Source organism: Aythya marila, assembly GCF_965140915.1.
Source record: "Aythya marila genome assembly, chromosome: 19".
Lineage (NCBI taxonomy): Eukaryota > Metazoa > Chordata > Aves > Anseriformes > Anatidae > Aythya > Aythya marila.
The window spans coordinates 7,296,209-7,321,274 of record NC_139060.1 but is presented as its reverse complement, the minus strand read 5'-3'; the positions used below and the strand labels follow the sequence as shown (position 1 = coordinate 7,321,274).

The window sequence follows — 25,066 nt, the reverse complement described above, 5'->3', positions numbered from 1 at the left end:
AGATGAACACTTCCACCCATTCCAAGTGGAACGACGGCTGGGTGGGCTCTTACCCTTCAGTGGCACGTTGCATGCAAGTTTTAAATCATTTAGGAAACATGTCATACATATCTGTGCTGAAGGGCTGAGTTATTTTCCTACTTTCAGTTCTAAAACAGGACAAATGAATTATACACAGTGTCACTGCTCATCACACATTTCTAACCACTTAATACATGCAAATTTTGTTAACATTTTTCCTTACAATTTTAGTAAAGGGAAACATCTGTTCCCCCCCGCCTCAGAAAGTACATTGCATCTTCCAAGCTGCCACATGCCTTTGAAATTCCATGTTTAATCAACACCATCATCTCATCCAGAAAAAGACCAGCACAGATAAGCAGCCTTGCAACAACAACAAAACCCTATCATATCAGCATTCCTGTTTTAATGTTTCCAGTTTGTCTTCAGCTTTAAAAACTTCACACCAGACCCAAGGATTCTGCTAATCAAATAATGAAATAAATAGCACAAGTTCTGGAATACAAAATTTATTTCAAGCTTACAAAAGATTTCAACATCGTAAATTCTGTTTCAAAACACGAACTGTACATGGATATTTTCCTTAACATTTAGGATAAAGATCATTACTATCAGATCTCCACAGATTCATTTCAGCTGAGAAGCATCAAGAAATCACATATAGATCTTTACCATCTTCTCCAAAATACATCAGACTCACATCTGCCTTGCCGTGCAAGGACTTTTAAATAGTAAAATGTATTAGTGCAACCCCAGTATTTAGTACAGGATGAAAGGGCCAGAAATAGAACCAGCAATTAAACCAGCAGCTCTCTTTCCAGCCATGACATAGTTCTCTCCCCACATGCCAACTGCTGGGCTGTGCTACTATTGCCTGCAAGTGTCATGAAAGGCTTCAAGTGTTCGGAAATCCCTCCACGTGGGCGGCAGGCCATCCTGCAGAAACTTCCCGCAGCGCTGGCATGGAGCCTGGAACAGCTTTATGTAACTTCTTAACCAGGTCTAAAAGGAAAAAGGGAGAGAAATTAAGAAAACTGGATGTGGACATTCCCCTATGTCATCATTCTTGTCAAGCAGTGATCCCAAGGACAGAGAAAGTGTTTTGGCAAGGCCCCAGTGAGGTACACAGTGATTTTATAAACAGAAATATGCAGAAGAGTACAAGGTCACCATATAGCTGAATTCTCACTTATTAAATATTTTGCCTTTTTAGTCACTTAAGCAAATTTGCTAACAGCAATTCACACACTCTGAGCAGGAGGTTTTTGCAGCTAGAGTATCTTTGCAGAAGGCAAATGTTCTCCTGCTCCTCATATTTCTACTGGAATTTAATTGTTCTTGATGGGTACCTTCTTCAACTGAATATTGGTTTGTCTCTTCCTATGAGCATCTATCACACCCCCACTGCAAACGTTCTGCAACAGTCTGAACTCTTAATAGCTGAAGATACAAGCACTTTCACAGCAAGCTAACTAACTTCCTCCCTAATGCAATTTTAAGATCAATACTCACTGGTCATAAAAATACTCAATGATTTTAAATCTGATTATGCTGATATATATATATATATATATATTCAGTGATATAAATATATACACAGAAAAAGGCAACTGCTGAACTACAAACAGCAAGTACAGGTGTTCTAGGTAAAGCTCTTGCCTCTCAAGTGTTTTTTCCCATTGTCATACATAACAATAAGCATTACATAACTCAATTCCAAACTCAAGGAGATACGCAACTAAAAAATACCTAGACCAGCAGATTTATACTGTGAAGGATGCACATGAATCTTGTCATTTAAAGTCCTATTGAATTACATCGATAAGAGAAAATTGTTCCCTGAAGAAGAGGTCAGCTGAGTTTATTGAAACAAATCCTTCCATCTTCATCAGAGCCTTCTCTATAGCAACCAAACCTTTGGCCGTCAATAACTCTCCTCCAGAAGAACTGGGTCTTCCATGGGTTTAGCAGTAAATATGGGGACAAGGGCAACAGAACACTACAAGTAAATTGCTGTTATTTACTTCAGCTTGGATGGACTCTGCTTGCACAACAGAGATATTGAATTTTCTGAACTGCGACACAAAAATAGGTAAATGAAGTTGAATTGTGCGCTTAAGACATCTGTTGAAAGAAAAAAAAAAATTCTTCTCCATTGCCATTGGAAAATCAGGGCTTCACTACATCCTGTCATGTGGATTGCTCAACTGACAGCTGAAAGGACTAATTTATTGACACTTTGGTTGTACATCTGGTTTTGCTTTGTTAAAATTTTTAGTACTGTTTTATCAAATCAATAAGGCAGGCTCATGGCTTAAACAAACGTGCTACCCATTCTATTAAACATTAATTTTCAGACACATGTTGGAACATGAATTTGACCAGTAAGAGTTGTTTTCACCTTTCAAAACCCATTTTAAGATGCACTCTAAGAGAAAAGACTTTCGTGATCTCTCATCTTCGTGGCCTTTTTATTAAATAAACAAAGAAACAAGCACAGCAGGTAAGCGAATCTGACCTGAAATCACACATTGGAAATGAAAGACATAAAAGAACCGATGCTATCTTACACACCTACAGATTGTGAATGGCAAAATTAGATGTTTGTTTTTACAAAGTCTCAATTACATTGCTCCAAGTGAAGGGGTAATGCAATAGCTGAACTAAAAAGTCTGAAGAGCAGAAAAAGTCTCTCCTCAAAGCCTCCTTTGCAGTGGAGACTGCAGTGGAGAGAACAGCAACAGCGTTCATTGCCAAAATTCTGAAGGAATTCCAAATCATAAACCCTTGTTCTCACCCTCTAACAGGACTGCTTGTACACAAGTTTATTTCACAAATAAAAACCTAAATACAAGCAGAATTAAAGTGATAAACTTAAAACTGCATGTGAAAGTAGAGTAGTTTTCATTAATTTTATTCAGTAAGGAAAGAGCGGAGTACCTCAGTGAGCATTTCCTCAATTCCAAAAACCACCTGCTGCAGCACCGAGCAAGTCCCTCGCAATTCCTTATGAAACTAGGTTTGGGCTGAAGGTGGATGCAGCAAAATGGTCTCTTCCTGATGACATTCCTGCCCCTGCCTCCCCACAAGCCATACTGGCACACTGACAAGCAGGCTGGCTCAGCTGGAGTACACTAAACGGGAGTTTGCTCTTATTGAGGAGCTTGCATTGAAGCTGACTTCTCACATCCAGAAATCGACTCCTCGCACAGCAAGAGCAGTGTGAAAGAGCTGGTCCATAACAAAGAGTTTGGCTGAGAAGGATTTTTTCTGCTATCTTTAGAGATGACCCAGAGTAGCTTTGTAAATAGGAACCACTTAGCAAATACTGAGAGCTATGATAAGAATATCTGTATAAAGCTCAACCTTCACAATTACCCCATGGTATTGAGATTTTCCATCCTTGTCCAGGTATGAGATAAAGAATTACAGTCAATCTCTACTGTCTAGCTTACTTAAACAGGTGAAATTATAAATGCATCACAACTGCCTCGTGCCATTCACTGCCAGCAAGCTGCAGCCTGTTTGGTAGTATGTTTCTTCAACCACACTTACCATGAAAGACCTGACTACCACGTCGGGCATCTGAGGCAGCTGGTAGTGCAGCAGAGCAGTGGTCGCGTGATCCGTCACCTGTACCAGACAAAAGGAGAAGAGGCCTTATTTATTCTGCATTGCTGACAAATTAAGTGCTAATGTGAAGAAAAAGCAGCATAAATTCCATGGGGAGGCAGCAAACCAGGGACTGACTACGTGACTGTGAAGACATTCTTAGAGTAATTTTGGATAGCTTTCTCCAGCTAGCTTCCATTCCTGCAGCCAACTTCATACAAGAATCAGCTAAAGCAATCTAGATAACTAACTTCATATGCACACAGCAAGATCAGAACACCTGTGGAAATTCAAAAACATGACAAAACCTAATAGTGTCTCTATTGCTGTTAAAAGGACAGACTTGTCAAGAAGAGAACCTGTTCCATGTTAAAAGCATCTATTCATCTAACTTACAAATGCCTATAGCATAAGAGCAGAACCTATACCTTTGTGATTGAAATCCCACGTATTCTGTGAAATCATAAACAAGCAAAGTCACTAAACACACAGTATCAGTGGAAAGCACTTTGCTTTTCTATGTTCTCATTTTTCACTTCAACAATATTGCTTCAACATATGTTGAACTGCTCAACAAAACAACAACAAAAAAATGACAATAATGAAGCTAAATTAGATAGTTCTGGCAGAGGTCAAGACTTCCGAAAAAAAAAAAAAAAGTTTTGGGGTTGGACTTCTTTATTGGAGGGGAAAAAAAAAAGGAAAAGAGAAGAGAAAAAAAGAAAAGGATGAGGAAAACAAAGTAAAATAACCTCACTTGAAACTGCATTTTAATGAAAGAGTGAGGATACTCCTCTTCAATTTCATGAGAACACTTGAAAGATTTAAATCTTGTAGTTCTATTTCAGGTTGCTTACGCTGAACAAATAGGAATCGAGCTCTCATTTCCTCTGAAAACAGGAATCAATTAATATGATTATGGCTCATAACTACTTGCATTAGTAAAAGATTCCTGATAGAAAGCTTTTTAATCTACCAGACAGAGCCGTAACAAGACCTTACATCTGGGAATTACAGCTAGACAGAATACAAATAAAATGTAAATTTGTAACTACAATAATAATTAAAAAAAAATAATCAGTAGAACTAACCAATTGTTCAATAGTTTGGTTTTTCCTTTTTTTTTTTTTTTTTTTTTTTAAATCACTACCATTTACTAATGATTCTGAAGGGGGGCAGTTTCTGAACAGCTCTGATATAAATTCACCAGCAGTGCCCCGCCTGCCAGCTGTACTTTTAGAGCTTCCCAAAATATTATCACACTCAACAGCTTGCTTCTTCACAGAAGTTACCAGCTTCAGGCAGAAATTATTGGCAAAATTCTTTGGGCTGCACCTACAAAGATCTCAGACAACACGACCCCAGTAGCTCTTTCTCATGTCGTAACTTGTAAATCTATTTATGGTCCTCATCAGTAATTAATAAAGAGACGAGGTGTTCTTCTCAGGTGTTGTCGTTCTATTTTCCAGGGCACATCTGCATAGTACAGTAAATTCTGAGTAAGAAAGTGTGAATTGAAATTACATTTGCTGTTCCCAAGTAACTCCACTTGTTCCTAATTTGTATTTAGTCTAATTCAGCAAAGCGAATTGTGCTGAAGCGCTGAAAATTTCATTGTAGAGAGGCTCACGCATGAATCTATTCAGGGAGGTGAATCTGTAAAAGATATATTCCTGAAAATCCCCATACAGACAGCCTCTAACCATACAAACTTCCTCCGCGGAACACGAGATGAACACAGTCTATCCTGCAGTTTTAAGTTACACTGCAATTTTAGAAACAGATTCTGCTCCCCAGCATTCACACACACGCCTCACTCCTAAGGCAGCTCCAGCAAGTGCAAGGACAGCTGATTCTGGCATTTGCAAGGTAAAACTTCTGGGAAAACGTTCACAAAATGGACCTCAACCTGCTGAAGCTCTTTATATGCCAAACACACACACACACACAAACCCAGAAATAACACGATTAACTACATTAATAGTACAGCGTAACACAAACCAGTCATTTCTTTCAAACATCTCAAGTCCTACTAGTTATGTGATTTTTTTTTTCTTTTAAGATGCTGTTTTTATAGGATAACACCAGACATGTCAAAGAATAGAAAGTTCTGAGGATATTTATGAGCAGCCGCTCTCCTTCTGCTCTATTTCTACTTCTAACAAACTGTATTTTTTTTCCCCTGAACAACAAAGTTGTTTTCTCTTGGCATTGAAGATGTGGAAAGTTGCTAAAAAAATACTGTTATTAACAAATTTAAACGGAATGGCCACTTTGGCAATGTTGCACATATGCTGCTCCCATTGTAATGTAAAGCTAATGAGATTCCACAGGGAGATAAAAGCCACACCAGCATTGCTAGAACACTAATCATGTTTTCTGAACAAAAAGGAGGGATTTCTACCATAAGCAACTGCTTATACAGTGCTTCTGAAACGGATCAAAGTGGGTGTCAAATCTGAGGAAGAGGAGTAGGGAAACGAACCCCCCCCAGTGAAAGCAGCACACAACGTGATGGCAAAGAGAAGAGAAAAGACAAAACTGGACAGTGCTTGGCAGGGAAGGAAGAATTAAAACCTCTGTCCCCCAAGATTACAGAGATGATGAGAGAAAGCATAAATCATCCAACATTTTTTTTTTAAATAATAAAATAATTCTTAAAAAAAAAAAAATCGATCCTGAGTTCTAGTAATGACAATATGATTTCACACCAAAGCAAAGCAAAACAAACTGCATACGCGCCAGCTCAGTTAAGGGACACATTTTTTCTTCCAGCCAAGCTGGAATCACAAACGAATTTATTCTGGGTGTAGGATGACATCTTGTGCATTTCAGGACTTTATTTTATTAACCTCACTTTCATTGCTATATCCTACCTACTGCTATCTAAACTATCAGTCACTTTTTAATTCTACCTCTCTCTATAGAGGAGCATATTCAGAAAAGTACAAATTGATTAGGATAGCTGTTGCTCTGGACCTTGAAATAGATTTTCAAGTGATGCTGCAGAAAAACTCAATATCTCACAATTCATATATTGAAAAGCACCTGACATTTTTGCTAAAAGAAAAAAAAAAAGAAAAAAGGCAATATACTGAAGCCACAATTTTGCTAAATAAAATAGCTGTTGCTTAACTAAGCATGCTCCCGCTCTCAGATAGAGGAAAAAACTTCATTTACAAGAAAAAAAAAATTTGGTCTTCACCTCTAAACAAACCTAAGCTGTTTTGGGCTGTATGAAGTGGTTCTGCTTTAGCGAGGCACAGTCTTGCTTTCAGTTGGAACAAGGAATTGTTCTTTCCTAATAGTCAGGAGATATTTTTCTCATTTTTGTTACCAAGCCGATTAGAATCGTGCATTCCTTAAGCCCATCTCTACTCCCTCATCTAGAGGGAATACAAAGCAGGCTGATACCCAATCTTATTGTGACTTTGTTCAAATGCCATCTTCCCTGCTCGCCCCCCCTGCACTTGCTGCGAGATGCTCCCCGTGGAGGTGGCGGTGGTGAAGCCGCGTGCTCCTGCCCTGCTCGTGCAGCCGGCTGCTGGGCTTGCTCGCTCCCCAGGTTATAAATAGCTCGGGAGAGCAGCACACAGCAGTGGGCAGCAAGCGAAATCCCCATTATTTGTCTCAACCGAGCCCACGCCAGACGTTTCTATAGCATTTCCCTGCCCGCTTGCTAGCGGAGCTGTGCTGCAACGAGCTGTCCAAAAATGGCATTATTGGGCCTTGACAAATGCTGTTAGTCATACATCTCCAACGGGGAAAATTCATTCAAGAATATCCTACAATTCACAGGCTGGGAAAGCTGAACAAGTGCTTCCTCTAATTGCCTTAAGAGGCACAAAATCAAGGACCTGGGGTACGGCATTTCTCCTCCGTAGATTAGGCAAGTTCCACAGACGTATGAAGCTAGAGCTGGCCGAAAAACTAAAACAGAAAAGTAAGAATCACATCATCACATGGCTAAACTAAAGAAGCTGTCTCTGTTCTAATACTTTCTCATTGCTATTGGCTCTGCTTTTGCAAGAGGAGGTGCAAAACTTCCTCTAAGAGGCACAACTTTCCTCGCAACTTACTTATTGGTTTATTTCCTCCAGTACCGCATTGAGGACTCAATCTAATATAAAGGGATTCTCTAAATCCCCAGAAAGTTTTTTTTTAATTTTTTTTGTAAACCCTGCAAGGTTCGTGACCTTAACGTCAGCCTATGGCAATGAGTTTTAGGGGATAATCAGAGCACTAAAAGAATAAAAAAACATACTATTTTATTACTGTTTAGACCTTTTATACTGTGGAAAACTGCACAAGTGCCTTTGTTCATTTCCAAGGATTCCCATTATTCAATCTTCTCTCCAGGAACACGTTTTAGTCTCTCTGGAGGGAATCAGGAGAGCACAAAACCCACTCAGTGCCTCGGAGGCACTCTGGAAGGATGATAAATGGTCCCTCCACAAACGAGCACTGACGAACGCCACAAAAATCCTTTACACACCTTTCCCCGCTCCTAATTCAGTAAAACACTACCAGGCTTTTCTGAAGCATTGGATTTCTTAGCTGTTTTCAGAGCTCCCAGTGTTTAAGTTTTTATTTTGCTTGTTCTGCTTATTTGGACTGGAGCAGAGATGATTTTTTTCCACCTAAGCAGGTCTTTGAACAAAGCCAAACTGCTACCATGCGAAGGAGCAGTCCCGCAGGTGACCCTGGACCAGCCCATCTCCTCTCCTTGAGCAGACGTATCAATAGCCCGATAGCTGTCTCATGCATGCATTCATCCCGCATGTGATTTTATTCTGAGATTATTGACAAGAATACATCTTCATACATTACAATACTTATATGCCCTTGCAGTGGTGGAAATTGTGCTCTGAGTTTGGGATTGCACGTCTCACAAAGAGCTGGGGAGGCACAAAACTGCTCAAAGTTTAGGTTAAAACGTGACTCGGGAAGAGGAGTGTCAGTCCAAACAGAGAGCAGTCGGTGGCACGCTAAAAATGAGAAACCACTTAGGTGAAATTAAGAAAGGGACTCGAGATCAGCAAGAAACAGACGTATGTATATGACTCAAGCAGCCCAACTGATCGTACTGCATAGCAAGAAACACTGTGCTGCTCTTCCTGAGCAGCTTGACAAACGGAACAATTCATGTTTGACTCCGTTTCCCCAGTTACACAGCTTTGATCCATTCAGAGCAGTTCCACTATTCTACATTTATTTTTTTTTTGAATGCAAATTCACAAGTAGTGCACCTTTCTCCACAATCTATATATATATATTTAAGCTTTCTGCACAGTGACTGGAATCGTGCAGTCCTCACACACATTTTTCCTCCCACTAAGATTTAAGCCCCCAAATACTTCCCGATTTCCTATTTGTTCCTCCTCTTGTGCCAGTGGACCAAGACACGCAAGGTGCTAAAATAAGGAGGTTTAAGATGAAAACAGTTGCTATTCCTGCAGAGTTTAAATGTCAGACAAACATGGCAGTCTGAAAACCTTTTCATTGCTCCTTGTGCTTTTGCCCTTTCAGCCTCCCCTCTCTTATTTCTCAGCTCCATTCTCTGAATCTAACCCTGCTGGTGGATTCAATAGCTACGAAGCTTACTCACCCCGCGACCAGACTCAAGAAGACTCCAGGGAACGCGGAAAATGACCGTATGCTAACAGTAATGGGCCCTCTGGGAGCTGTCCCCCATCAAATTATACACACCCGGGTATCCTGACTAATAAGGAGCGAGAGAAAAGGCTTGCTGACACAGCCAACGTTTGCAAACAAAAGTCAGGACAAATTTAGCATCGTTTGACAGGGTTGGATTGAAGATCAGAGGTCTCTAGTCCTTAACCTAGAAAGTCATCCTGCAGCCCTGGGAGATTTTGACAGGCTCGCAGCTACCACAGACAGGTATCTTGTGAGCTCCAGATGTTGTTGCATTATCATTGAAGACAGAGTTTGAGAACTTGGTGTGGCTTTTAAAGAGAAACGTCCCTGCCCTTCAGAGTGATGATTGATTTTGCAGCATTTAAAGGCGGCAGAGCTGAAAGGGCTGCCCGGGCTCCTCGGTGGCAAGAGCAACTCATCCATATCCTTCCTTCTGGGCACAGTGCTCACACGTAGTGTTATCCACAAAGCCGTACTGCTGACTGGCACCAGAAAAACAGCTCAGGAATGTTCAGCTATACTCTGATACAGCTACTGATGATTTTTAGTGGCATGAAAACATTTGTTCTGAAGATCCGTCAGTACTACAATGCTAACAGAATGTAAGAGTTTCTCTGTTTTAACCATTTCCTCTATTTTGCTACGGCTAAACTGCTACTCCAGGGCTGTATAAATGGACACAAGTGCCGCTTCAGAGGATAAAGAGAAAATCAAACGAAACCCAACACCACAGAGAGGAACTTACTATGCTGGACCACGGCGTTTTCTGTTTGAAAACTTGTCTTCAGCCCTAGCTTTAACTTATTTAACTATCAGCTCAATAGTGCCGAATCTATTGATTAGAAAGTACCATCACCTTGCATTTTTATCCCATTTTTCATGCGAGGATCTGAGAGCACAGTGCAACTAATTCAGCACTAGCTCCTGTGAAGTCAGCAAGTATTACCCCAACTGAAGGGATGCAGAAATCCGATCCGAAGAGAGGTGAAGTTGCCCAAGGTAACACAATGACAGAGCCGGGAACACAAGCTGTAAAAGCACAGGCAGCTCCTGCACCTGTTAAAGGCAACCTTTTCTCCTGCAGTTTCTTTTCTTTTGTTTTTTTTTTTTTCAGGGGGGTGATGGAAATATTAATGTATTTGGTATTATTTAGCAAGAGAGAATTGGAAAACAGGAACTTGTACTCAGGTCACCTTATTTTAGAGAATTAAGAACAGAACAGCCACTTATTTTATATACTTAGAGATGTGTACACAGACCATAATTAAAATGCATCTTCGCTTGATATATTTTTAAGTTGCCATCCAAAGCATTTTATTGAAATTAGTGTTTTAAATACAACTAGAGAATAAATTCATATGTATCCAAAAAGCAGCCATACAGGCAGCAGTAACAGAAGCATTTCACATTTTCTCATTGACCTCTCTCAGTTTTGATCTGAAGACCCTTGCCTGAAGCCGAAGAAGAAATTACTCTATGTACTTATGCTCCCTGAGTCCTTAACTTGGGCTCATAAGCAAACCTGTACATTTACTCTACACTTATTTTTTGTATGGACAAAGTTATGCAATCAAAACCTTCAAGATTTATTATCACTTATCTCAAATCCAAGTTATTCAAAACTAAAACATCCAGGAAGACAATCTTAAACCCAAATGAAACTATAACCTAAAACACACATGGGGAAATTGAGATGATGCACTTAATTACAGAGTCTTAAATTTATTCTATTGCAAAAATTACTTAAAAGCATACTGATAAACAATTTACTAAGATTTACGCTGTTTTACTTCCCTCTGGATTACCCTACTTGACAAAATATTTTTGAGGAAAAAAAAAAAAAAAAAAAAAGAATATTTAATCCACTAATCTCTGGAGTAAAGAATCAACTACAGCAAAATTCTGCTTTAATGCTAGGCAGAGAGGAAGAGCAACCACCTTCCCCAAAAGCTGTCCTTTGATCTCTAGCACGCTAATACCATAGGTCAAACATCTTCACTTCTGACTGAATCTGAAGTCTTGGGAGAAAGATGCACAAATGCAGTCAATATACCATACTTTTGACCCCTGCTTTTATGCCCTTTAGAGTCCCTGACCCATATTTGTTACATAAACTACAAAAGTAGATGAAAGGAAGCCAGCGTGCTGACTGGAGACTCAGGAGCCTTGAACTGTGGCTTGAAGGTAAGGAAATTGGAATTTAACCCCGGATCAATCTGAACTTACAGCATTCTGACAAGAGGCCTTCAAAGAGAAATCTTCTCCTACCTGCCTGGAAAATAGCAAGATACAGATCTATCCAAAAAACATCTTTGCCTTCTTAGTAGTTTCATATTTATTGCTCCTACTCTCAGTCTTTCCTAACTAAAGAGAATGCCGTTCCATAAAGTAAGTCATTCCTTTTGCTTAAACCATCATGAGAAGAGAAATAGCCAAAACAGCACAGTGTAAACAATTTACAAACTTGTTTTGGAATGTGAATTTACAAATTTATTAAAATCAAGTCCCCGGGAGAGAGGGGTAACTACAGAGAATGAAAGCAAAAAAATAAAATTCAAAACAACCCGATCCTCCCACTCCACAAAAGATTTAAAATGAAAAAGAGTACTTGAAAAATTCACCTGAAATTTTCAAGTTACAGAAGTAAAGTCTCCAACTTCCTATTCCAAGCCACGGGCTGAATTGTGATGGGAAATAAATCCAAAGGAAACAACAGCAGAAGTGGTCTCCTTGTTTCCTGCTTGCCGTTTTCCATGATTACCGATTACAGTCTCTTATTTGCAAGTTATGATAAGAGTTATAGAACAAACGACAACGGAATAAATTCTGAATTCTTTTCCATAAGGCCCTAGATATTTAAAATAAACTCCACCTGCCTTCTATATGCATTATATAGAGAGAGGTGACGAGGGACTTACCTTCTGAAAAACCTGATAGTTGGATTTGGACCATATGTCAAGCTATAATAGGAGAAAAAGAAAAAGAGTTACATATTACCACATGCAATTACTGAGGAAAAAATATTTAAGTAGCTGTTCAAATTCAAAGAGAGGGCAAGGAGAGTTATGGAGCCTTATTTCTCGGTTCACTAGTTTGACCCATCATCTTTACCTGTTGCAATCTGAGAAATAATTACAAGATTTCATTTGTTTTGCAACAAAAAAAATGAACACAGTTCACCACAGTTTCATTAAAAAAAAATCTCTATATACACAAGACCTGATGAATTACTGTGCTCTCTTTAAAAACAGCAAAATCTTCATCTGTCTGGGGCCGTGGCTAATCTATGCAAATAATCATCAGTTTCAGTTTGTTTCTAAAATGAGGGCATTTTTATCAAGTTGATGCTTGTCTTGTGTCTGAATAAGTGATTCAGTTACAAATGACACAAAGAACATTTAGCTGCATTAAACCAAAGCACCGGTCTACTGGGGCTAAATAAAACATCCCTTAGGAAACCGCATTTACATTTGCAGACAAAAATCACACTAACAGAGATTTAAGACTGCAAATAACTGCACACATCCATGGCTTAAATGCGTGCTCAACTGCATATGAACTCAAAGAACAAAATTGTAATAAATGTTATTGACCCCAGAAACCAGAAGGTAAGGCTGCTCTTGTTAAACAACCAAAGGGATCACACTTTACAAAAATTCAGCTGATGTGCTAGTGCTCTTTTAGCCCAGCCTTGTGGAGGATCTTGTACGCTGTCAAAGAAAAGCAGGGGGAGGAAACAAGAATTTCCTTCAATCCCTGACTTGCAAATCACTTTTGTCTGCAGATTCCACTATACTCAACATTTTCGTGTGCACAAAACTTCCCCCAGGAAAGGTGTTTGCTACAGCATTAACCTTAGGAACCTTAACCTAGATGAAAGAAAAATTGAGTTCATTTATGAAGCAGGTACAGCTCCTCTAGTACTGGATTATGCTGTTTGACACATGCTTTCCCACAAGGGGAACATTCGTATCTCCCTCTCATGGTCAGCCACTTGGAAGAATACAAACCAGAAATAATAAATTTGTTTGAAGATGCACAAGAGGTCCAAATATTACGTGCAAAAAGTACAACCACATAAACCTGACAAAGCTGACCAAAAATTAATTTGTTCTTTTACCATTCATGATTGGGAAATAAATCTTTGTAGTGTGGTGATCTAGAACACTCATCTTTAAAAAATAAAAAATAAAGTCCAAGAACAGTACCACTAAGAGAGAGGCATGGAAAATGACAGGCTTCATTCGTTGCTGCTGGGTTACTTCCAAAGCACAGAAAAACCCCTCTGGACCACACGACATGTTCCCAGTTGCAAATTCATCTTTAATCATTGAGAAATACACACATGTAGTGGTTCTAGCTTTCTTGGAGAAACACACTTAAATAGATATGTAAAACCTGCATTTACAATTAATGGAATGACAGAATAACATATTACATTTCCATCTGCTGTATTTAAATTTTTGTATTTAAATTTGTATTAAATATAAATAAGAGAAATCAAGCTAACTGTAAAACTCTGAGAATAAATAGGGTATGGTATGTTCCGCTAAGTTTACACCTTAAAAGAAATTGATTTAAAAGAAGAGACACTTTGTTGGACTCATCTCCTTTACAATAAAGTGCAGCTAATTATTTTAATTCCAATTTTTGACAGTGAGCATAAGTGCTAGCTGAAATTACGACTCTTCTAAAAGGCACAAAGGTTAGAGCCTGAAATGAAGGAAATGAGTGAAATACACTAGAGGGAGAAGGATGGTGAACCCAAGTAATTAATTCACACAGCTAAAAAGGTTGAGAACGCTAGAAGATCCCACTCCTTTAAGAGTACCAGTGTTACGTGGCTCCCTTCTGAATACTGGTACAGAAGTGACTCTTGAGTCCCCAGACCTCAGTCTGGACAGGAGGTAATGTTAAAGACTTTAAACATCACTTCGGTGTAGATGTTTCATGGCTTAGTACCACTGACCTTGCCGTGAGACAAAAGGCAGCTGATGTCTCGATGCCTTTTCCAGGCTAGCTGAAGACAAAAGTACCCTAAGGCATGTACCTTCAGCACTCTGCATTTACTTTACATTTACTGCCTCTTAAGGTGGGTTCAAGAACCTGCCTGAATACCAACACCACTCATACTCTGGGTCCCACAGCCAGGACTTGGACCCGAGCTTGATTTACAGTTGTAATGCACCTGTGCCTATAGGGAAGGCAGCATCTCGTTTCCCTATTACAAAAATCTACATTTGCAAACAAAAAAAAATAACGCAGATATTTTTTAAACTGTTTTCATGTAATTTCAGGCTTGCTTTAACTGCAGACAGAGTTGCTATAATTGGAATGTATATATGGTTTTGCTAATCTCTAGTGATCAAACCAAGTGTGTGATCCTCTCCAGTTAGACTCAAGACCAAAAAAAAAGGAAAAAAAAAGAAAAAGGCCACTTCAGATGCTGCATTAAGATGAGCCCAACAGGTTCTGAATGTTCATTAGTTGACAAGGAGATTGAAAAGCTGAGAAAGTAATGAATAGGCATGAGTAATGAATAGTTCTTATAGGCATGATGTTATCCAAGTTTAAAGAAAGAAAAAAAAGAGCCACAAGCCCTCTCCCCAAACCACATGCAGACATCCTAAATGACTGCCCACCTTTTCCCCTGAAACAGAGGATTAAGGCAGAGGCGGATTAAAGAATGCATCGTTACAGGTCTATTATTCTTCAACTTTTCACTTTCAATCAAGACACACATTTGTAACTAAAAAACTGCTGAAAGCACAATTTCAGGGCATCCTCTGCATGTGAATTAAACTGGGGCTTTCTTTCCCAGCGCCCCACTCTCCCCACCCACCCCCAGCATAAGTAACAAGAGGCCATTTTCTGAAGGTCGTCTGAACGATTTCAAAGGCGATAACAAATCAGAATGTTCCCTGCATCTAATATCAAACAGGTCCGGTGCCAACACTTATTAGAGAAATCGGATTCAGCCCCCCCTTCACCCAAACACACACACATCCAGCTTTGAAGTGGAAAGAATGTGGGGATCAGAAATTACCCGAGAGACAGCTCTGGCTGTCTTTGAAGCTTTCCTTTGATACTACTATTTCTTTTCCTCTCTTACGCTAGGAGGCTAAAAGCTGCCTTTTCTTATTGATATGGGGTAATTAATGAAGCCATAGCATTAACATAACCCAAGTTCCTTAACGTGATAATTCAACAGAGACACTTCTGTTTCTTCAATCTAACGGATGCAAAAATAGGAATTTGGCTAGACAGTGAAGTTAGGTACTCACTCCGAATACACCCCGTCACGGTGGTTCTTGGGATAGGGATCCAAAGAAAAGCAGGGAATTATCATGCCAAAAAAAATCCCAATGCATTTTTCTTTTTATTGGCAGATGAGGGATACTAACAGATCAGCTGACGATCCGCCTGCTGTGCAAGAGTGAGCCGCATAGCTTCATTTATTCAGGAATCAGGACTTCAGTAATTAATTACTATCCACGGTTAAATTCCATGGCACAATGAGTATGTCAAAGTTTGAAATTAAGGGTGGCACAGTGCCACTGCTGAAGCTACAGGGCTAATTAAAATGCATCAGTATGTGGTGGATGCAACGGGTTAGTAGGGTAAGCAAGGAAGCCTGCAGAACAGTCAGCGTGCAGAGCCGACTACATGACAGAGGCTGCCAGATCTCACCTATTGTTTTTGCAAAGTGTCACCAAAATTGTCTAAGTTATGCAGCTGGCAACCTGGCAAAGACATATTCTGCAGGGTTTGTGAATAATTCACGAGAGAAGTATATGAAGCACTTAAGAAACACCCTGATGCTTTGTCTGTATAAGCAGAGCTTGAAAATAAAATACCAGAATACAGTATCTTGTTTTACTCGTTGCAAGCTTAACACTGCCTTTTATTTTTTCACCTTTGTTTTAAAAATTATGTAAATCTGAAAGAGAGAGTAACCAATTTAACTAGACTTCAGTACTGCAGAAACCGTGTGAAGCCTCCACATAAGCACCTGTCAGCACAGACAGCACAACACACGAGTACAGCACAACCTAAAGCACCCTGGATAATGCAACGTCAGCTTCCTGCGCAGCCGCTAGCTGTGCCTCAGGATGCCACCATGAACAGTTCCCCAACTACCAGAAGCTCCCACGTTTTAATTCAATTTGCCTACCTAATGCACCAGAGGCCATCAATATCTCTGCTATTTGGACTCCTCTTTCCCCTTCTCTTCCCAGTAAAGCGAAATTAGCTAAAATGGCTGTAATTTCAGAGATAAATGATGACCTCCCTAGCTCACAAGCACACAGATGGCCTCTTCTGTGCTTCGCAGCGCTTTTCTCACTTCTTGTTTGTGATCATTGCGTCTCCCAGTGATGGCCATTTCTTCTTTGGTTGAATATTGCTGAATATACAGCACTGCCCTAAGCCCTGCTTCACTCTGAGAAATCCTCCCAGTGAATTTCACCCTTCTTACCTAATGGACCTTTGGACTTGTGGACTTAGGCGGATTACTCAAAAGACCATCATTAAGTTGAGTGTAGAGAAGTACAATGATGCTAGGACTTACTCCAGTGTCCCTTCTTCAACGTGGCTTACAGGAAAGACTGGAGATTCAGAATTGCCATATTGTATGATGCCTCCTAGTTAATCTCATTTCTGCTGTTTACAACTATTAAATGCTCCCTAGCAATACATAAGCAAACCCCCAAATCAGCAATTAGTGTATAACTGCTCCCAGGAAAAACAATCCTCTCCTATTGTGATGCTGACAGCTCTCTGTATTTTTATTATTTAAAGCAGATACTTGCTGATCTCCTTTTTCATATCCTTCTGTCTCTCTCTCTCAATGCTACTGCTTCCTCCCCAACATCAGGCTGGGAACAGAGAAGCTAGAGTAGTGTGGTGAAGCCTCACAGGAGTACTTTCCCAGCAGCATCTGTTGTGACAGAGAAGGAATTGGAATGGACTATGTTTGCAATTGACTGTAATCGCTCATTCCCAGCAGGCACAATAAAGTAAAGCGAATCATTGCAAGAGCACAATCTTATTCTTATACTCCAATTACCAGTGTAGTTAATTAGCGGAAAAAAGGGAGCCCACTGTTTGTCAATATGTGTTCCAGTTGGCAAAACTAGCAAGCTACGCATTTATTCACTCTTCCAAGCCAAATTTACTCATGATTTAAGTGGCTGCAGCTCCAGATCTACTTAAGTCAGAAGAAATGTTCCTATTTATACCTAAAATGCAGACCTTCAGGTTTGCTAAAGCCTTGAGACGGCCCAGTGGAATAGCAAACTGCCACTGAACAGACACAGCTTCACTCAGCCTCTGGGGAGCAGTCACGTAGCCTAGCGTTGGACACTGAAAGCTGAATCGGTAGAAAACAGCCTCTCTGCAGCCTGGCTTAAAGCAAGAAAACAAGCCAGATGTTAGCACGGATGCTCAGGAGAAGCTAAGTGCTCCCCGGTGACAACAGACAAAGGTTAGTGCCCTGTGCCCAAAGTTAGCCTTGGTGAGCACTGCTCTCGAATGACGGCAGAGAAAAGGTGTACAGCTCTCCTGAGAGTTAACCTTGAGCTGAACAGAAGCCTAACGCCAGATGCTGAGTTTTGCAAAGGAACTCTTTTACTCAGCTTTTCAGCATATATAGCATTATTATATTTCAAGAGAGCTTCGAAGGAAACTGGATTCATCAGAGAAAAGGAGCACATCCAAATGAAATGTGACACGGGAATCCATCAAGCACTGTCAGTGCTTTTTAGGCAGACTATCATTTCACTTCTGAACAGAACTTTGGGTAGAGGGGCTGGTGCTGTAACTCTGCATTTCTATGCTAATGCACAGGGAGTGTGCTGCAACTGCTGCTGCAAAACGGTATTTAAACCTGTATATTTGAATAATGCAAATCAAAACCAGGCAATTTTTATTTTACTACTTCCTAGGTCAATCCCCTGCCCTTCGAGTGAGGATCTCTCATCTGGGAAACACAGCTGTGCTATATTCTTCAGTAGATCAGCTCCTGGCCTTTTCTGGGGAACAGAGATTCAGACTCAGAGCTGCTGAACTCTGGGTCAGTACATAACGTGCGTCTGTGTGCTAAAACACAGTTATCACTTCTGAAAGGAAAAAAAGTCTCACCTCATTATAACATGGCCTATGGGTGCCAAGTACTCATCTTGATATAATGAACTTTGTATTTTAATAGGCTTCATAATCAGAAAAGAAAGCTCCAGAGAGAAAATGTGCAACATGGAGGCGTTTAGTACTGTTACTGGCAAAGAAGCGTCCTGGCGGATGTCTCCGTAAGAGACTATTCCACCCTGAAAAGAGAAACAAACTGAGCTGAAGGCCGTCAGGTCCCATTAACATCTTCTGATGCGCTAAAGAGAGCCATATGGAGCGTGTGCAGTCGGAAGAAATTTGTGGGTTCAAGCAGGGCGAATTGTTCATGAAACAAAACACTTGTGGAAACAGGCAACGCTTGCTTTTAACAGCTGCTGCTCAAGATGAGCTATTACTGACAAGCAAACTGAGGACTACCTACCAATGATTCTCATAGCTGAGCTTATCAACTTGAACATAAAGCTAGCCCAAGATTTCCCAATGGCTCTCAAAAGAGGATTCTGAACCTTGGGCTATTGATGTGTTGGTACACTGGAAAAATGTTTTCTCAGTAGACACTATTAATGAGGCAACTGGGGTCTAAGGTGATATATTAGAAATTCAAGCAAGGGCATCAGAGCTTAGAAAAAAGTCAGACATTTGGGTATGAAAAAATCCAAGCAGAGCATGATAAATTTAAACCTGAGCACTTTGCAAAACATCCGCAAAGTCTTTTGACAGTTTTATGTTTCTAGCACACTTGTGATGGGTTTCCTTTTCTCTGTCATTTAAATACCAAGTAAAAATAAAATTTAACGTTGCTGGACGTACAATAACCTACCTTGCCATCTTCGGTGTAGACGTTTTCATTGTAGCCTTTTACTATTGTCCGGTCAATGAAGAGGCTCCGCATCACCACTATCACTTTTAGCACTTTTCCTAAGGTAACCTGTCAAGAACAAGAGAAGGACAAAAACAAGCTGAAGGAGAGCTAATGGTGTCTGACTTCACAAGACCATCAAGTTAACAGCTTAAGTTGATGCAATTTCGGTTTTCAATATTTTATAGACAGAACAAAATAAAAGATCTAAAAACACTGTGCACATTATGAGGAAGAGAGACGATAAAGTGCAGAACAAACATTCATTTGCAACCAAAAATGTATGAATTCACAGAATTCCCTTGTGTAGACATGACACTGCCAAGAAACTCTCTCCATTTTATTAACAACACAACTCAATAACTTGTCAAAAACAATGAGAAAATGTGATTAGTTTCAATGTATTTTATATTCTCCAATGTAAGTCCATTTAGAAAAAAACAAGTTTGAAAGAAGAATCAGACTCTCCTAATGCTAGCTTTTAAAGGAATGCCACTAGCTAAATGTAAAACACTTTAGGTCTGATAAAAATGTAAAATTAGTTCCCAGAAAACTGAGTGGGACGGGGGCAATTGCAGCTACAATAGTAAAAATCTTACATTTTCAAAGGTTTAATTTTCTTCTGCAGAAGTGGCAAAATGCAAAGAATAAAGCTAGTATCATGGAAAACATGTGATCTGTCAGTATATAACAGAAATAAGCCTGAATTATAGTATTGACAAAAATACAATAATGAAGGCATTTTAATCTAAAAATCAATTTACAATTCAAAGATGAACCTGTACTTCAATATTGTTAAGATGTGTCTAATAAGAATTTTGTCTTTGTGTTTTGCTACACAGACATTATTACAGAGTTTTCACTTACCCTCAAAAGCACAAAACTAAGATCAGAAAAATATTTAAGCTTATTTTAATGTTTCCCATCTAGCACTGGCCCGTTTTCTACTGTCCATGTTCAATTTTTTCATCCAGTTTACATTAACACATGAGGTAACAATCATCTTTTTCCTGCTAACCTCAGCAGACAAATCCACGCCCCAAGAAATCACTCAATCTGCATCTTTATCGATTTGTCGCGTGTTTTTCCCTTTTAATTTCTGCTAATGACTCCTACCTCCTGCCTTCAACAGGAGTAACCTCAACCCGATGCTGACTACATCTAACGAGCAAATCAGCTCTGACGTGCCGAGGTGCTTTTCCCCAAAGCAAGAGGATGGGAAATTTGGTACAAAGACCCCAGGAGCAAGCGGAGGCAGGGGAAACGGTGCTAGGAAGGGGGTGAGAACACAGGACTTTGCAGAACAGCTACCCAAGCCACTGTAAATATTGCTTTTCCACCTTGATGAACTATATAGCAGGACAGGGTTACAGATCCTGAAAAGAAAAGCTGACATCCCTTTGGTACGGGATGTGGAGAAAGCAGCTCCAGGGCAGAAGACTAAGCAACAGGCAAAAACGAGCTGACAGAAACAGACAGGACATGGAAAGGAGAAAGGGAAAAGAAGTCAGCGTCAGACTTCAAGAAGACAGGCTGCTAGGCATGATTTTGCAAGAACATGAAGAAGAAAAGCAGGTCAGAAGAACTGGTAAATTTTTGAAGAAAGATGTTACAGGCTGAAGTAGGGTAACTGGCACCAAGGCCTGAGCTAAGCCGACAGCATGGAGAGTTTACTCTGATCCCTTTCTTCTTGCAGATTGGGATTTTACGAACACGTAGGAACTACCTGTGGTTCTCAGGAAACCCTATCATGCTATCAAGTGCTGTGAAGTTAGATCTAAATGTAGAATCTTGCTGGGATACTCTGCAATAAGACCTAGCTGGCCTGCAAGTCAAGGAAAGGAGCAGAGTTATTTCGGCACCTACCACTGCATCAACTAAGTTAAAAATACAAAGTCATGACCCAGATGTGCCTGATCTATAATGCTGATCATCTGCCGGAATCAGAAAGACAGTTTTGTTATAACGGCGTGATTAATTAGGTGTAGGATGAGGAAATGGTGACACTTTGAAAAAAAGTTGTCAGCACATTTAGAGTTAACTTTTTTTTTTCCCCTACCTTAGTAAGCCTGGCAGCTCTCTAGGATATATCCCTACTGAGAGAACTGACTCTGGGCAATCATACACAGTAAAATTAAAAGGAGAAAAAAAAAAAAAAGACATTTTAAACAAAAAAAGGAATTTTCTTAATGAGGAGCAAAAAGGCAGTCCTAAAAAATCCAGACCCAGCTTTATATGTAATATTTTCTATTTTCATTGCCTTCACACACTTCAGTGGATGCTCATTTTTTTCCTCTTCCCTTACGTTTTGCATTTATGATATCTCACATTGCTGCCAGGCAGGGAAAAAAAAATATTGGATGAAGTTGCTCTGAAGCCTGTGTGGGATGTTCCTGAAAATCCTCAGCATTAGTAGTCACACGTAACAAACCGAAGAGTCCCATGCTTGGCACTCCAGCTTGCTTGAATATACTTACTGCTGGCCTCAAACCTCCCCAACAAGACTTACCTGCACAAATCCTTTCCAAATGCTCCTGTATTAGCTCATTGCCTTTTTACATGTCATCTGTTTCCACATCTTCCTGTGATTCCCTTTTGGGAAGTGTCACAGGTACCCAGCTCCCAGCTCCCAGCCATCACACAGCAATGAGAGGTCCAATTCTGCAAATGGTCTGCGACAACTGGGGATCCCCCAACTTGTTTGAATGGCAAATAAGCAGGGTTACATTGCCTTCCCCTGTCCCTCACATCTGGAAGGAGCAGTGTGAAACCATTCTTCGATGTCCACTTAAGATGTGGGCTCCCTGAGGAAGGCACCGGATTGGAATCACTACTTACACAATGGTTTGTGCTACGGGGTCCTGCGCTGGGAGTAGGGGCACCCAGACATCGTGGTAATACAAACAACAGAATACTTTGCAACTTCAACCAGGTCAGCACCAGGCTGTGTGAATGAGCTCTGGTATTAGCAGACCTAATTAGCATTGAATTAGCAGTCTGGTATTGAAATAAAAAACCTCTCTGTTTTACGTTGCTGCCATGTCGGCATGGGGGTTGTACAGATTTTATAGTGGCTGGGAGATGAAGACTTTCAGACAAACGTTGCAGGACTGTATCAAAAGGAGTATTAGTACGTGAGTTAAGTCTGCCAGAAAAAGCAATTTTGAAAAAGCAAGCATCACTCAGAGAAATTAGAGTTCATCAATTTAACAGCACTGAAAGAACGAGGCAAGTAGTACAGAGAACGAACACTGGCACTGGCCTGGAGGATGCAGTCAGACATTGAAGCCAAAAGGATGCTCCACAGCTTTCCTCTGGGTAAAGCACGTTCTGTGCCTACAGTAAACGAGGTACCTTTTGTCTTTTCCTCTGATAATCGAGGCTCATAACTGTTTTGAGGACTCAACACTTTTGTTCATCTCGAACCATCTTTTACACATCACGTTTTCCAGCAAACAATTTTCTTTCAGTGCCTGCTGAACACGGCTAACCACAGTCTGTGTTCCAAAGAGATCTACGTATGGAATATAATTTACACCTTCAGTCATACAACTGTGTCCCTATGGATCACCTGAAAGAAGGCAATAAAAAACTAATGGCTCTGATAAAAAAGTAATCGGATAGTTTGACTCTGAGCTCCCGTAGCGCAGGTCTCTGCTTCTGGGGGTCAAGGCTCACCCGACTGATCCCTTCTTAATGGGCACTAAAATGCCCCTGCACTTCCACAGATACCAACTGCAAGGAGCTTCTTTCATTATACAGAAAAGATACCTTTCAATTGTGACAAAAAGGCAACAATTTCCTTTCTAAGCCAACTTTTCCCCATTAAATTTCAACTTCTCCTGTCGATACCCTGTTAAGACAGCACTTGGCTTTTTAATATTTCGCCTGTAGGATATATGCCAACATGTCCTTGATGTAGAAAATTTTAATTCAAATCAATACGTGTACAAGGTCACTTTAAAATTCAATTAATATGAATGAAAAAATATGCCCCACAGTTCTGTGAGCTGAAAACGGAACAGTTGCAAGTTAAATACCTCTGTAGCTTCTGTTTTGGTCTGCGTAATAACAATGCACATCTGACTTGCTTTTAACTCAAGTGTACTAAATTCAGACAGTTAAGTTATTCATAATGCCCCTGCTTCCTAAAACAGCAGGCTCCAGAAGAAGGTAGGACAGGCATCTGATTGAAATCTGCAATATTATGCAGCTTTTCTGACAAAAATATATAAAATAAAAATCCTGAAATATCCCAGTTTTAAAAATATTTTGTCTATCACCAAGATAACTCTCAAAGAGCATATGACAGGCAGTGCATGCCAAGGATGGGGGAGGGAACCAGAATCATCAGGGAAAATGCTTTAGATAATTTCTGGTAAGACTGCTAAAAAAGTTCCCAGTTAACATCACTTACTGACTGGAAAAGCAGCGAGCACCTTTCCAAATAAGTCAGTACCGGGGCCAAAATTAATTTACAAAATGAAAAGCATCAGAATTTATTTACCCTGCCAGAATTCTGCCTGGAGGAAATAGCTTGAAACAGCCCCCCCTTAATTTTGCCCTCTCATTGAAACTGATAGCAAATGAAAAGCGCTTTTATAACCGATTTTAAAAATGCATTAACATTCTTCCTTCCGATTTATTTAAGTTTGCTATTAGGAGAAAGCGTGCTAACACCACCGAGCTCCAACACTTGTGGCAAAAGGTTCCCACAGCTCCAGATTTCCTCTCGGCATCCCAGGGAATTTGCTGCTGATCTGAGCTGCAGATGCTCTGCATTGCAGAGCTAAAAAAGAAAACATGATTTTCAGTTAACATGGGTACCTCCCTGCTAGTAGGAAAAGGAGGATGACTTTGTACGTAGCTTTTTTTTTTTTTTTTTTTTTCACCTTAGCAAACAAGGCAACATCGAACCAGGGATATAACCAAGCTGTACATGTTACTAGCAGAAGGCCAGACACCTGCTCCTTGTGATACCGTCAGCCATAAGCTTTTCCTCCCACTTCTACATTTATCTTACTAATCACTAGAATGGTTGGAGATCCTATTTATATAGACTGAAAAATAAGGTTTTGTATTAAAAGAAAAAAATAATTAAAATCCACCATCCGGGTCTTCAACTAGTTTGTTGGTTTTTTCCCCGTGTCTCATCTGCTGCTGGTGTGAATGCTGCGCCTTCCCTCACATGCTCATTATTCTTTAATGATGCCTATTTGTAAATAGCAAGATAAGATGCAATTAAGCCATTAGAGTCTAAATAAACAAACATACTAATTAGGTTCTTTACAAGGATTTTTTAAATTATTTTTTATTTTTTATGTTAGGGCTGGAATTTACCTTTCATTAATCTAACCTAATTGCAAGAGTGCACGATAAAACGTCAGCATAAATGAAGGACTTGAAATGATTTTGGCATACCAAGGATGAGCTGGTGATCCTCTCCCTCAGTACCATGGCACATTCTGCTGATAAAGCGAACAAACTGCATTGTTCAAAGGTTAAATGCTGGATTTTGCCAATGGCCAGCCACGCTTATGGATCAGTCACACTAATCCAGCACCGCTATGGATGGCAAAACGGATTCTGCCTCTTCTTGTGCTCTGTGTGACAGCACAGCAGGAATTTTACAGGGATTTTACAGAATATAAAACTGTAAGAACACCAACACAGACCCACGAATTGTTGGGGCTGGTCGGCAACCCTGGTGTGCATTAAACCTGTGGGAGAGAGCAAAGCTGAGGACATTGCTGTCTGGTCTTTCTCTACTTTTTCCTACTTTTGTTCACT

The 25,066-nt window shown here is 40.1% G+C and overlaps 1 protein-coding gene across 1 annotated transcript in view; it reads right to left on the bottom strand.

The window, feature by feature from the left end:
• Window positions 1–514: 514 nt before the first annotated feature.
• Window positions 515–25,066, bottom strand: part of MED27 (mediator complex subunit 27) — a 93,543-nt gene continuing 68,991 nt past the window's right edge. Inside the window, exons 5-8 of the mRNA XM_082775647.1 lie at window positions 19,238–19,345; window positions 12,210–12,251; window positions 3,577–3,654; window positions 515–1,023 (exon numbers count right to left, since the gene is read on the bottom strand). Coding sequence (XP_082631773.1) covers window positions 889–1,023; window positions 3,577–3,654; window positions 12,210–12,251; window positions 19,238–19,345 — 363 coding nt within the window. The 3' untranslated portion in view covers window positions 515–888. The remainder of the gene's footprint in view (window positions 1,024–3,576; window positions 3,655–12,209; window positions 12,252–19,237; window positions 19,346–25,066) is intronic.